The sequence below is a fragment of the Balaenoptera borealis genome, assembly GCF_965194805.1.
Source record: "Balaenoptera borealis genome assembly, chromosome: 11".
Lineage (NCBI taxonomy): Eukaryota > Metazoa > Chordata > Mammalia > Artiodactyla > Balaenopteridae > Balaenoptera > Balaenoptera borealis.
In genome coordinates, this window is record NC_138868.1 from 23,233,665 (window position 1) to 23,249,014 (window position 15,350).

At 40.9% G+C, this 15,350-nt stretch overlaps 1 protein-coding gene and 1 long non-coding RNA gene across 8 annotated transcripts in view; both read left to right on the forward strand.

The window, feature by feature from the left end:
* TRAF6 (TNF receptor associated factor 6) overlaps positions 1–5,023 on the forward strand; it is a 30,459-nt gene extending 25,436 nt beyond the window's left edge. For all 7 annotated transcript variants that reach the window (XM_082343773.1, XM_082343777.1, XM_082343774.1 and 4 more), the window contains one exon: positions 184–5,023. In XM_082343773.1, the coding sequence (XP_082199899.1) occupies positions 184–1,053 (870 nt within the window). In that variant the 3' untranslated portion in view covers positions 1,054–5,023. The remainder of the gene's footprint in view (positions 1–183) is intronic.
* The window catches only part of LOC309606585, a 257,753-nt gene that overhangs the window by 148,392 nt on the left and 94,011 nt on the right, over positions 1–15,350 (forward strand). The gene's annotated exons all lie outside the window — the stretch shown is intronic.

The following is a 15,350-nucleotide window of genomic DNA, read 5'->3' on the forward strand; positions in this document are numbered from 1 at the left end:
TTTTCAGGGAATTAGGAGGCAAGATCATCTTACTGGATCGAGAATCTGATGAAGTCAAAGAAGGTTGTAGGGGATTGAGGGAAGTGATGACATGACTTAAAAACCTTTTATTTGGCTCGGCTAGGTCCCTTTCCTGGTGCTCACCTCTCTGTTCCTAACCTAAGGCCTGTGCTTGATTTTCAGATGCAGAGGAATCACTTGGCACGCCACCTGCAAGAGGATACCCAGTCGCACATGAGAATGATGGCCCAGGCTGTTCAGACTTTAAGCCTTGCGATAGCTCCCGCACCTCAGCGTGGCATGCTGCCATGTGATTCTACCTCTCTGCCCCGGGTTTCCTCTGGGTGTCACTCAGAGGTCCAGAATTTCCAAGAAACCATTCAACAGTTAGAGGGTCGCCTTGTAAGACAAGACCATCAAATCCGGGAGCTGACCGCAAAAATGGAAACTCAGAGCACGTATGTAAGTGAGCTAAAACGAACTATTCGAACCCTTGAGGACAAAGTTGCTGAAATAGAAGCACAGCAGTGCAATGGAATTTACATCTGGAAGATTGGCAACTTTGGGATGCACTTGAAATCTCAAGAAGAGGAGAAACCTGTTGTCATTCACAGCCCCGGATTCTACACAGGCAAACCCGGCTACAAACTATGCATGCGCCTGCACCTGCAGCTACCGACTGCGCAGCGCTGTGCCAACTACATATCCCTCTTTGTCCACACAATGCAAGGAGAGTATGACAGCCACCTCCCTTGGCCCTTCCAGGGTACGATACGCCTTACCATCCTTGATCAGTCTGAAGCACCTGTAAGGCAAAACCATGAAGAGATAATGGATGCCAAACCAGAGCTGCTTGCCTTCCAGAGACCCACAATCCCACGGAACCCCAAAGGGTTTGGCTATGTGACTTTTATGCATCTGGAAGCCCTAAGACAAAGAACCTTCATCAAGGACGACACGTTATTAGTACGCTGTGAGGTCTCCACCCGCTTCGACATGGGCAGTCTTCGGAGGGAGGGTTTTCAGCCACGAAGTACTGACTTGGGGATATAGCATCCCCTCATTTGTTTAAGAAACAAAAAACAGAAAAAACATCTGGAGAAAACTTGCCCTGTTTTCAATAACATACAAACAAAAAAAGCAATGGGGAAGATATTATACCCACCAGTGAATGTGGTTAGAGAGGTCACTTACCACTTTTCCTGTTAAAAATATCTGAAGTAGTTTTCTCAGGAATGTAGTGTTCCATGCCTTTTCAAAATTGTTACACTCAAAGTGCCTGTGGCCTACTGCAGCAGTTGTTTGTCTAGTAGGATATCTCTTTGTTTTATTTTCATGGGCTCTTGCTCCAGGGGGGTTTATTGTCAAACCCAGGGTTGGAGTAGTAAAGCTCAAACCTTTTAATAATAATGGAAGTTCCATAAAATTTCCACGTATTTTTATAGTGTTAGATGCAATATATTAAACTTGAGAATCACTACCGCCTCGTGCTGGTGCCAGCAAGAAGAATTACTACTCTTGAGTTCTCATTTTATTTGACCTCCTATAGATTTCAGAGGATTTGAACCATAATCCTTGGAAAGTTTAAGTTCTCATTAACCCTGTTTTTTCCGCCTGCAGGGTGTTATTAAGGATATTCAGGGACTAGTTTAAACCCTAAATATAACCTTACTAAGTGTGGATGTGTTGTTTGTTGAATAATTCTTGTTTAATTGTTTCATTGTACCTTGCTTGCTTATTTCCTTGAGGCTACAAAGTAGCATCTTACCCAGAGTTGAGAACTCTGAGAACCATATGGAAACCAGCTGCTGGGTGTTACGCTATGAATCCCTTTTGTCTATTCCAGGCAGAGTGAATTCCACAGCCCTACCTATGTTCTCTGTTGCCTAATGGTTGTAGGACAAGGAGATGCACACACATAATCACCAACATAAAAATTTTCAATGGCTCAACTAGTCAACCAATAGGGCAGCTCATTGGTGGTGAGAAAAGCTATTTGAGCCAGAAATTTTCAGCTCTTTTGAACACCTTCTGGTTTAGTTCAATTAATGGAAGAAAATTGCTGTCCTAAACGCAGAATTTCTTAATACTTGGGAGATCATTGGTGTACCTGAGAGGTCACCAAGCCAAGGTTGGAAGTCATAGTGATTATATCAGGACTTGGCTGGAGTGGGTGGCTTTAGTCCAACAGTTCATACCTGAGGAGGATCATGTGGAATGTATTGAAGTGGCCAATTGTTCCGAATAGGGAGAGATGGTTTTTGTGCCACTATATATTTGTTAAAAGCCTATAGATATTAAAGATTATGGTGAAATGTAGTTCTCAGGGAGTCCCACAACTAGTATAGGCTCTTATAAAGAATCTGAGAGGACCCATACACCGTGCTGTTTACACAAGATTGTTTAAAGTTGTCTGAGGTAGTCCTGCAACTCCAGAGAGGCCAAATCAGAGCCCCTGACCGGTGATCAAGATCAGCCTTCATTTCAAGAGGAAGCCAAGAGACCGTGCAAAAGAATGGTCTCGGTTCCGGGCAGACCCAGCAAGTGTCACTCTGACCTTTCCCTTTACTTTTCTTTCTACTCTCCTTACCCACCCCACATCCAGGCTCCTGCTCTGGTGGGTTTATTCTATAAAGTGGAACAAAAAAAGGTCATACAGGGACCCTGTTCCCAGTGCCACCATCAGCGGCACCTACCCGTCACGAGCTCACAGTTTGCTTGCTGGCAGTTTGTTCCATGGCTACTGAGCTCTCCAACCCGCTCCTGAGAATCACGGCAGCACGACCCTCTAGGTGAGGAACCCGGCACCGCTGCTGTTCCTGTGATTGTTTTCCAAAAATAAATAACTGTCGAGTTCCATGTAAAAAATAAATGGCAGTTACTCTTGTATAGAAAAAAAAAGCCTGAAGGAAATATACTAAACTTTTTGATGACTTATTTTCTTCTTTGTGCTTTCTTACATGTTTTACATTTTTTTACAATAAACATGTCCTTTTCTTGGAGAAAAAAATGTTGCCACAAAACATTCAACCCTAACAGAGAAGGAAATAGTATTTAAAAGCTTCCTGGTCAAATTTCTATTAAAAGCATGGCTGTGCATTAGGTACTGATGTGAGCCATTTCCTGCTTTGGTTATGTTATTTTTTTCTATGAACTTGGGAGCCTTAATCCAAACAAAAACAGTTTTTTGCCTCACTTCAACTTTTAGCTTCAGGTTTCCCTGAAGGAGTTGGATTAGCTGTTTCTAAGGTCCATGCCAACCATAAAATTCTGTTTTAAGAAATGAAGTGCTAACCAGCAGAAAGTTGGCAATATTTACAAGAGGATTTTGCCAGTAGAAAAATTGCTTTAACTTATTTTTTTTGCTGACATAATACTTAAATTTAGTATCAATTTAGGGTCTCCTTTTAATTGGAACAATTTTTTTTAACCCCCAACATTTGGCATGCTCTGAAACATGCTGGTTTCACCCAGCTGGCTAACAAGTATTTGAGCTGTGTATTTATGTTTTATTAACCTTTTAACATTTATCTTTGGACATTGCTTTTAGACATTGTTAAATTAAAAATAAATTGTTTTTTCTTTTCCCAGAGGTGTCCAACCCAATGTTGGATGAAACTTGCTGCAGGTCATACCCTTTGTTATTGGAAAACAAAGTCAGTGGAAAACAAAGTCAGGATGTTGTGGTAGTTTGGTAGTTTTTTACTGTCCGTTAGCGGTTGCAGCGATGACAGTTTCTGGCTATACTACAAAATGATTAAACTTTTATTGGGGGGAATAAAAATAGAATAGAAAAAAGTGAAATAGGATGAAAATTGAGGGGTTTTTCCCCTAAAAGATGGACTAACATAGAGATGTTGAATGATCTCTAGCAATTAGTTTTTGTGGCAGGTATAAAATTATAAAATTGTCCCCCGTTGCTGCTTTTATACCGTAAGTCTTAGATAAACTAAGAGCATGTTTATGAATTATGCATGCAGTTAGAGTACATTCTCATCAAAAAGGAGCAGTTGCTTGTCATGCCTTTATCCAGGGAATCCTCAAGTCTCTGGTGACCAGAAAACATTTTTAATTATTAGAGAGGTTTTTCTAACTTAAGGCTTTGAAATAGCTTTCCTTAATTCAGTTACTGCTGTTCTTGTTTTGCCTCAGTTAAATTCTACTCACTGTTTTATGAGAAATACCATCAGGTGTTTTTGTGATGCCTAGTTCCATAGAACCTAAGCAGTGCAGTGCCTTGAGGAAATGAAAAAGGGACAATAAATAGTCATTTGTGTTTTTCCTTTGAAATACATTTTAAAAAAAATTCCCGGGTGCATATATATGATAAGCTGTAGTTAGTTTCACAGTTGCTGTTGTAGAGTCTGTAGAATGGATTTGGCACTTCCAAATTCCTAGTATCCAAAAAGGTGATATGATGAAATCAAATCAGATGCATCTCTGCAGATCATGATGTTCAGTCACAGCCCTCACTTTTAGTCAAAGGCAAACACCTGCAAGGAGATGCCCAGTTGCTTTGCTAAGATGTGGTCTCTCAAAGGGAGAACCTCCTCTTGATAGAGCTTCCCTGTCTCTGCTGATGAATTGCATTTATCCCAGCTTTCTCCCAGATAGATCTCAGGATAAAAGCTAAATAGAACGCCACTGGGAAGAAGGGCAGATGGATTTCTGTATTCCAAGAAAGAGATGCTATCAGTGACCCTGAGGGGAACATCAGCTGTGAGCGGCAGGGGCAAGGTTCTGTCCATAGCTGAAACCCCAGGCTTAGCCCAGCGCCTGGCACACAGCACACACTCAAATATTAACAATGAACGTTTAGTGAAAGTACTGGTTGAGGTGCACCACTTTTTGGCAGGTTATTTGTCATGTAAGTTTTCGGTGATAAGGAATAAATGTTACTTTTATTTTGCTTTTTTCCCCCAGCACTTTATTATGAAATTTTTCAAACATGCAGAATTGTTGCAAGAATTGTACAATGGCCATCTACCACCTGGAATCCACAAATAGCATTTTGTTACATTTGGCTTGTCACTTCAGAGATGCTCCTTTTAATGAGACTTCTTAAGGTGGGTTTCTCTTTAAAAATCACACTGCTAAGATATTGAACACCTTTAATTGAGTTGTCTTAAGCTCCTCGGGGAAACATATTTGCATTATAGCTAAAATTGTAGTCTGTCCTTTAAGCTAGTTTTAAACTTGTAAATCTGTCATGCTGAATTTCAATCTTATTTATTTTGCCTGAAGGGATGTTTTTTATAATAGAATTATTTGAAAGTCCTTGATCAATTGTACAGAATATTCTAATGTTATTTCCACACTTGATTAATTATCCAATTAATTTCTCTGGTGAGAGTGCAATTTTGGCCCCATTTTGCTTATACAGCGTTCCAGGATTATGTTCCCAGAGGGCTTGAAGAGGCAGGGTAATTTAGCGAATAAACCAGTAAATTAGGAGCTAAGAGATTTAGATTTTATTCCTGACTGACCACAGGCAAATCACTTCTCTTCCTGTCCATTTATCTACTTGTAAAGTGGGGACTAGAATTTGAAATTTAGATATTATTAAGTAATGGGTAACATTTATTAATGCTTGGATCTATTAAGAAAGACACTTGACTTAAAAAAAAGAAAAGAAAAAATACACTGTGAATCCGGGGAGGCTCTCATAATTCTCTAACTGTATGACAAGCTACAGAATGAACTCTGACTTTTGAAAAGATGAAGCATGGGAAATGGTCAAAGTGTCTTATCAAAAACCTGCTGTTGCTTAGAACTTACTATTGCCACAGAATTTGTGTTTTCCTAATCCATCTGAACTCTGAAAATAATGTGTTTTGTGGGGGGGTGGGTGGTGGTGAATACAAAGATGGGAGGAGGCAGACATTCAACACAGAAAGATAGAAGATCAGTGTTCAGTTTAAGAACAGGTTGTGTGGAAGGGCCGGGCTTAACGCAGTCGTCCCGATTCACTGCCACACCCTCCTCTGCTCCCCGAGCATCAACCCACACCGCACACAGCACCAGCCCTGCTCCTGCCAGCCCGGCCTCAGGTGGCCTCCATCAGGTCGATGGTCTGTTCTCCATTTAGCAGATAAGTGTGCTCTGTTCTTTCTAAGCCCAGGTGATGAATGTAGATTCACGTTTATCTCCAAAGGCACTTAGAGTTTTTACCTTAGATAGCATCTTAGTGGTTGCAAAGATATGACCAAAACAGTGCTCCTTGATTGGGATCTTGTTGAATATTAATTTAGATGAAAACAAATGCCAGACTGACACACCTAACCCCTCCTGTCTATTGTTATAATGCAGCTTATCTAGTGTGGAGACAATGCTTATTCTTCACAGTCATTGGTTACAATATTAGAATTTTCTTAAATGAAAGGAAATTGGTTAGTGGTTACTTCATAGCAATTTTGGGGAACAGTTTAAGTTTTGCTTATGATTTTCAGAGGCATAAGCAAGAAGTGACTCAGGTCAAGTTAGCCTTGCTTGTCTTGCAAAATAAGCTAAATTAAGCTTTTCTTGTATGACCAAACTGGTTGTGTCTGCTCAGGGAGTTTTCAAGCATGGTCTTCATTTGTGTTTAACAACGCGTCTGTCTTCTAATCCATTCTTACGGATGTCTGTTACGCTGTTGTCACATTTTCAAAATTAACTTTTGTAATTAAGGGACCAGCAGGAGTAGGATTGCTTTCTAAAGTGACAGCTGTAGCCGTGGCAGAAAATGATGCATAATCACAAAATGTTTGCTTGGTCTGGGGAGGGATTTGTACATTTTAATATAAAAGTGGATCAGCAAGTCTGATCTTCACAGAATTTATACTGCTGAAAGATAAATAATAAAACTGCACTGAAAAGTAGATCTCAAAATCCTGAAAAATAATCCTTCCCCTCCTTACCCCACCTTCCTCCTGGCTGCTCTATCCTGACTGGCAGGGGTTGATGTAAAAATGGTGAGCTTTTGTCTGAGGAGGTCTGGCCTCTTTGTCTCAATCCCAGGTTCCTTTCCCCCGGCTGGTCATTTCTCTTGAGGTGTCTAGCTAAAGTAGACGAAGCCCCACCAAAAGTGCTTAAAGATGGTAACTAGTCGTTCCCTTTAGACTAGTTAGGAGCCTGAAAGTAAAATTTTTTCCAATCTAATCTGAAATTCCTTTGGAGCCATTGTGAAAGAAGAGGAAAGAAGCCAGCCAGGTTTATTGAATACAACTAGACCGATAGAAAAGAAATCGACTGTTTATTAATGCTTTTAGGATCAGTTTTGCAATCTTTTTTTTCTCACTACCCACAGTAAATTAGATAGATAGAGATAAATGAATAAATAATATGTACACCAACTCACCTGACATGAAAGGTTTCTGAAACACTTGCTTTTACTACACCTGATCCGTTCTGACATTTTCTGTTCTTTCTTCACTTTTAAAATGTAGCCCCCAGAACACAAACGACTTTAACAGAATGCAGCTTGCCTCATGAGTCAAGATCTGAGGGTTTTAAATAGCCCAGAAGACTAGAGGCCAAATTCATTCACACACACACACACACACACACACACACGCACACAAGTGTCCACTGGGGTTAGCGGGGCCTTCCAGCCTGTGCCTTGCTCTTGTTCCATCCATCCCAACCCTGCAGCCTCGCCTCTCAGGGCCTGGTCCTGTTGCTTCTGCCTCTCTCTCCTTCTCTCAGCCTGAGGGAACCTCATGGTTCCGTAGAAGGAAAGCTCCATTTCCTGTTTCTCCAAGATTCAGGTCCTCTCCTGCTCCACTGCTCCTCTAAATTCTTCTATGGACTGAAGCTTTAGTAAAACAAAACCCAGAAAGATTTACAGAATCCTTAGTTGTTTCGTTTTGTTTTGCTTTTGCCATATACCTCCCTCCCCTGAGGCAAAGAGGTGGCATACTACCTGAAAGAGGCAGGTGGGGTACAGGGAGAGGAGGGGAGGATTTCTTAATATCTCAAAGAGTTGCTGGCAACACTGAGTGTCTTCTGAATCAGACTATGAGCTTTCAAGGAAAGGAATCAGATGGGAATCAGAGATCTCTAATATGATCCTGGCCTTTGTTAAAGGATAATTTTCAAAAAAGAGTCAAATTACGGTTCTCAGATATCAAATGAGCATGTGTTAAAGATTTTCTGTAACTCTTAAAGAGGGAATCAGGCAGATGCTATAACCGTCCAAATGAGAACCCAAAGAACAGACACACCTAGAGACCAGGAATATTTACATGAATGTCCAAATGGAAGCAAACCCAGCTTCTTCCTTGGTGTGGGGCGGGGGGCGGAGGGGGGCAAGTCAAGCAAATCTCTCCCCACAGGACATAATTTCTGTTTCTAGAAACAAGAATCATTTTGCATTGCTCTCGGTTATCTACAGGACAGAGCTGTAAAGTAGCTTCCTTAGAATGAGACTCTGATAACCATGAAGGGTGTGCTTTGGACTAGACAATGCATAGTGTTCCATCAAAGCACAAAATGCCCCTGCACCCTGCACTAACAAGAATTCCCTGCAGTGTGTGAATGATTAAACACATCTGTGGGGCCCATTCCTGCCTAGAATTGGACTACTCCAACTGGTGTGAGATGACAGCAGGTTCTAGCTTCTACAAAACTCCAAACTGGAAGACAGGCCTGCGTAGAGCAAAGCCAGCTGGAGCCTCATTTGGCAGTAGGGGGCAGCAGAGCTTCACCCCTAAAGCAAGCAACCTTCAGAAGGAAATCTGTAAAATAGGATTAGCCTGGAGTCCTTGCACTTTTAAGGAGTCCATAAATTCCCCTAGATTATATGCAAAAAGGTGTACTTTGTGGCTTTTTAGGGGAAGAGAGTCCTTAATTTTTTTTGCTTTAAGTCTGATGAATGCTACAAAGCACTTTCCCCCATATTAGAAATTACACGCCCCAACTATCATATTCACAGTTTGGTTGCCAAATTAGCTTCAAATTAGAAACACCTGAGGAATTATTAGGTCGACCCATACAAAATCACCTTTTTTGTAAGGTCGATAAAGAGTTGAGTATCAGCAATTTCTCGAGGTTCAACTTATGTATTCAGATTCCTGGTCACCCCCACTCCTCTGCCCCTGTTCTGATACAGCCAATGCGTGGATGAACATTTGAGATCAACTGCCATCTCCAAGTTGAAGTTTAGGAAAATGGACTGTTGGACTCCAGCACATCCCAAGGCCTCAACCTTTAACCCCGGTCATCTCTGTCCTCGCTGAACAGTGAGAATCAAGTCAGCATTAGTACCATCGCCACCACACAGTTCACCGGGGGCTTTCGCAAGGTGTCTGGTCTGAGGACCATCAGCCTCAGAATCTTCTGGGGTGCTTATTAAAATGCATATCATTGGGTCCTGGCCAAACCCCCAGAATTAGACTTTTTGAGCAGTGGGCTGGGGAATCTGCATTCTAAACAGGCTCTCCAGGTGACTCTTCACAGGAGATGGAAGGAGAGCGTATGATCTGAGGTCTACCAGCTAAATCAAAGTATAATTGTTAAGATGGTAAAATCATGGCTCTCATTCAAATACAGAATATGTCAAAGGTTTTGTTCAGCTCATTAATTTATGACGGAACCATTAGATGGTAAAGCTGATTCCAAGAGCATCTGGGTAAAAAGAGTTTATGTAATCTACCAGGAAAAGCATTTTCAAAACAACAGAAAAAGAATGTTAGAATAAAATGGCTAGGTTACAGAAGAAACTGGTTAATGTCTTGCAAGCTAATAAAGCCATAACCTTTGGGGTTATCTTTCCTACCAAATAGAAAAATACAAATTAACATGTAACTTTGCAGTATCTGGGCTATGATCAAATAATAAATAGCAAAGTCAAACAGAAATATTCTCCCAGAAAATTAAATAATCCTCAGGCAACTTGTTAAATAATTCCCCAGTGTGACTCTGAAAGGACATACAGCCCAACTTTTTGCCTTATTTTCAAGTTTCGGTTAATTCTTTCTTGCAGTGAATAAAGACAGCTGAACATAGAACATGTGGACTCCACACCTCTGGGTGAAAAAATTCAGGCTGGAGCAGATATATTCAAAAACAAGAACCAGTTAATTCAAGGGAGGAGGAAACTGACAGATACTCAGAATTCATGTGTAACCTCCTTGGATTTATTTTATTTATTTATTTATTTATTTTAGACACTAGCTACAATCACTTCCTCCTGGTTTGAAAGTGATTTGTCATTTTTGTAGTTACTTGGCTTACAAAATAGTCATTCCCTAATAATTTCTCTTAGAAGTTTATCTTATAAGTTGGCTGAGGTTTTCAACATTGTTCTTTTGTTTTTCATCTAAAATTTCAGGTACTTAATTTTTTTAAACATCAGAAATATCCTCTGATTTTTATGAAACAGTTGTCCATCTGGGAGATTAAACTTTGACCACTAAGAAACATGAACTGAAATAGAAAAACCATGGGTCCCAACCCAACCTCAATATTTTCTCATAACTTTTTTTTTTGCCTTTAGAGAGAGAGTTTAGGAATGAATCTCTCTGTTCTAGATAAACATCTGAAGTTCAGCAACTTCTTCATTTCAGTTCAGTTCAGTTCCTTCTACTAATTTCAAGTAAAATTAAAATTTGGTAGTTCTTGTAAAGTAGTCTTTCAACGGTTTATCTCCAAGTGAGATTACAGATTTTTTTTCTTTTTTGTACTTTTCTGTGTTTTTCCTTTTTCTAAACCATGTCTTTTTTATTAAATTAATTTTATTTTTAAAAACTCACTTCATTGATCAAATTTGCCACTCTAAGTTATTGATATAACAGCATCTACCATTTATTGGCTCTTTAAATTTTGGAAAAAAGTTTTATTTTAAAATAACTTAATTGAGATATGTTTTACTTATCACAAACCCTACCAGTTTCTAGATATTTACACAGCAATATTCATAGCAGTATTATTCACAATAGTCAAAAGATGGAAATAACACAAATGTCCATTAAGGGATTAATGAATAAACAAAATGTACTACATACATACACTGGAATATTTCTCAGCCTTAAAAAGGAAGGACATTTTGACACATGCTACAACATAGATGAACTTTGAAAACATTATCCTGAGCAATATAAGCCAGTCACAAAAGGACAAAGATTGTATGATTCCACTTGCATCAGGAGCCTAGAACAGTCAAATTCATAGAGATAGAAAGTAGAGTGGTGGCTGCCAGGGGCTGGGGGAGGGAAACGGGGAATAATTGTTTAATGGGGACAGAGTTTCAGCTGGGGAAGATGAAGATGGTCCGGAGATGGATGCTGGTGATGGTTGTACAACAGTGTGAAGGTACTTAATGCCACTGATCTATACACCTAAAAAAGATTAAAATAACAAACTTTATGTATATTTTACCACAATAAAAAAAAAAAGAAAAATGCAATTTCAGGTGTGCAGTTCAAACGACTTTTAGTAACTTTACCAAGTGGTGCAACCATCATCATAAATCAGTTTTAGGACATTTTCCTCCCTGCAGTAAGACCCCTGATGCCCATTTATCGTTAATCCCCACTCCGATTCCCCACCCCAGGCAACCATTAATCTGCCTTCTGTCTCTATAAATGTGCCTTTTCTGGACATTTCATATAAATGAAATCATACAGTGTATGGTCTCCTATGTCTGTCTCTTTCACTTAGCATGACATTTTTGAAGTCTGTCCATGATGTAGCATGTGTCAGTAGTTTATTCCTTTTTTGTTGCCAAGTAGAACTTTACTGTGTGGATATATCTCGTTTTGTCTCGCCATTCATCAATCGACAGATGTTTTGGTTTACAGTTTTTGGCCATTACACAGAAGGCTGCTATGAACACTCATGATTTTACCTAACCCGGAGACAGCCTGGACCTTTTCTATGCCATCTGTATGCATGCATGTGTGTGTATGTTAAGTATGTGTATATGTGTGTATATGTGTGTGCATGCACATATATATGTTTTTTTTTTCTCTAATCTTGCAAGGTAGGCATAATTAGTTGCATTTTGTGGAAGAAAAGAGAGGTTAAGGAATTTGTCAAAGGTCACCAGCTAGTTTTGCTGGGCATAGAAAAAGGTCTGTCTGCAGTGGAGCAGGACAGAGGAGAAAGAGAATGAAACTACAGATAGTGGCCCTGGTTTCCCTGTGGAGTTAATTCTCTTCCTGTGCTCACCGGCTCTCTGGGGGCAATTTGGGGGGCCGAGCCTCAGGGCAGCTCTCACACACTGGTGGGGAGCCTCAAGAGGGAATTTCCCTCCAGTGCAACAACTTCCCTGTGGAAAATCGGGGGCTTTGAGGGGCCACCCAGCAAGCTCTCACTTGTCTCAATGACTGTAATTTGGTTTGGTAATTTAGATTACATTTTCCAAAGAGTGGAAGAAGAGTTTATCATAGTGGTTAAAAGCAAGGCCTCTGGAGCTGGACTACCCTAGGTCCACATTCTGGTGTGGCCCCTTATTAGCTCTGCCACCCATCCTCCCCTCCAGGCATCTTAGCATCTGGGGGAAGACCAGTGCTAGAACTGAGTTGGGAAGGATTATCTGGGGTTTTCCTGCTCTGGTTCCCACTACCCACATATGCATGGATTCAGAGACGAGTCTCTCCTTTACCCTGAGAACTGCTGAACCTCCCCTTAAATTCCAAGGGAAGAATTTAACAGAGTTAAATCTGAAACCCTGGGAGATGGCACTCCTTAGCAGCAGCCTATTGACTGAATCAAGGATGGATACATGATTCTTGAACTAGACCAGATTCTTGAGAATTTGGACTGAGAAATTCAAAGAAGTCAGGCCACAGTAGTCCATGAACTGGAAGGTCTCTGTACCTTTCAGGGATCATGTGCATAGAAGAGTAGAACATTTATACAGAATGTGTGTGTGTGTGTGTGTAAGAGTCGAACAGACTATCTTAGGATCTTAGTTCTTGAAGGGTTCCCAGTCCAGAATTCCAGGAATCCCCACAGAATTATCTTCCCCTTAGGTTACAATGTACTCCTGTGCTTTCAGGGGCCTCTCCAACTGGTTCAAGCGAGCATACCACAAGCAATATGGTGCTTAGAAAGCAGAGCAGTGATTAAAATCTCTTTGGCAAGAGGTCAGACCAAACTAGATTTAAATCTTGTCTCTCTGATTTTCTGGTTACGTGATCTTAGGAAAATTGCTCAATCCTCTGCGTTTCAATTTCCTCATCTAATGAGGATGATACATTTTACTTCATAAAATTTCTCAGAGGATTACACAAAACAATGAATGTAAAATACTTAGGCTGGTGCATGGCATATAGTTGGTGACCAATAAATGATAACTTACGTATTATAATATATATCTTTCTTTTGAATTGACCTTTTATCATTATGAAATTTGCACGATTCTAAATTAGCAAGGCCAAATTTCTTTTGCTAACATTTATGTGGTATATGCTTCCAACCTTTTATTTCCAATCATTCTCTGTTCTAGGATTTAAAGTGTGTCTCTTATAAACAGCATATTGTTACTTTTTAATCTGGTCTGACCTTCTCTGCCTTTTCATTGGCATGTTTAGTTCATTTACATTTGATGTAATTTCTGATATCATTGTAGTTTAGTCTACCATCTTGCTACTGGGCATGACCCTTACTCCCAGAATGTGGCCTTTCTTGGGCCTCAACCAAAAGCCTAGGAAGTTTGCCAAAGCCGCTCCACTTTGGTGGGACTTGAACCTCTGTCTCCTCAGCATTCTGTAACAGCTGAAATCTGTTCAGCTCTTTAGGGTCCCAGTTGCTGTTTTCTGCTGGGTTTCTTGGAGTTCTCACTGCATGCTCAACTTAGGAGTGAGCCAACAACTTGAGGGGACCTAGTATGCAGATTTCCCATTTAGTCCTCTCCATCATTCTCCCTTCAAGTTCCAGCTACTCTGGCAACGTGAACCTCTGATCTCAGCACAGTAAGACTGCTGCTTGCTGCTGTCACCCACTCCCTCTTACTCCCACCTCTATCAGTGATTTTGGGAAAAACCCTTTGGAAAAACCAGGATGAATGTGAAGTTTTGCCTCATTTGTTTCCCTTCTCTTAGGGATCATAGCAGTTCAGATCCTGCCTGCACTGGGTGCTCTCCAATTCCTTTGAACAGTTGCTTTATATATTTTACCAAGGTTTTATAATTATTTCGGCAAAAAGATTCATCTGATACAAGCCATTCCCCTATGGCCAGAACCAGAAGCCGTATGTTATTTCCACCTATTGAGCCCTTCTTCTCAAAACTGCCTTGGAGTGGGCAGCAAAAGTTTCTGTTGGCAGGCAATTGACTTGATCCTAGTTCAGTTTACAGAGAATGGAATGACCTCATAACTTGGACCCCAGACAAAGCTATCTGAGATATATAACTGATATCAGACTGAAGTTAGGTATTTGTTAAAAGTTATGTGTTCCTGAGAAGATGAAAGAATTCAGGAGACGGTTAGGTTCAAGAGATATTTACATTGCTTAGTATTCTTCTCAAAGGTGATTAGACTTAGGCCAGAAAAACCAAGGAAACTAAGAACCAATTTAATGAGTGACTTGGTGAGAAGGGCATACTTCTGAAGGTAGACTGAAGAAGTAGGCAGTTGTCTTATACTTCTTTTAGGTTTTGAAGTCATTGACTAAACAATCATAAATAGCACCCAGTGTCTCTTGGGGATGCTGACAAGAATCTAGTACACTTTGCTCATAATTTCAAGAATGCTGAGGAACAATCACCAAAATTACTTGAAATACTACGGTTTCCTTAGGTGGAGGTGAGAAGAATCACTCCGAATGTCTGCAGGTCTGAGTCTCACGTCCAAAGGAAATTTCTGGTAATGTGTAACCTTGGTTAACTGGGATGGTTACTGTCTTCTTTAGCAGGCGTGTAGTTTTCAACCCTGGTTCATCAGTCTGGGTCTAGTCAGGGGCAAAAGCCACATCCATCATTTTAACAGAGAGCATTTAATAGAAAGAATTATTAATCAGGTATTGAACAAGTAAAACGGCAAAGAGTGGACACCGAGGAATCACAGAAGTAACTGCAGGAGGCAACGACCACCCTTAGAAGGAAGAGCTGGGGATGACTGAGATGTAAACGGTTGGAGGATGGCCGCTGAGAGCTGGGCTGCAGACGTCTGAGGGGGGCCCAGGCCAGTGGTGCTGCTGTCTCTGAGCAGGAATGTTGAGGCGGGTTCTGGGGGGGAGGAAAACCTGCAAACTGGAGGTAGCTACTGCCCCCGGACCCAACTGTCAGTGCAACGCTGACAGGACGGGAAGCGGAGACTCCACCAGCCTCCCAGGCTCCCTCTAGCGGCCCCCACTGGCAGAGCTAACAGGGACCCAGCTAACGATCAGATGTGTGATGTGCAGGATCCCAGCCCCAGAATCCCCA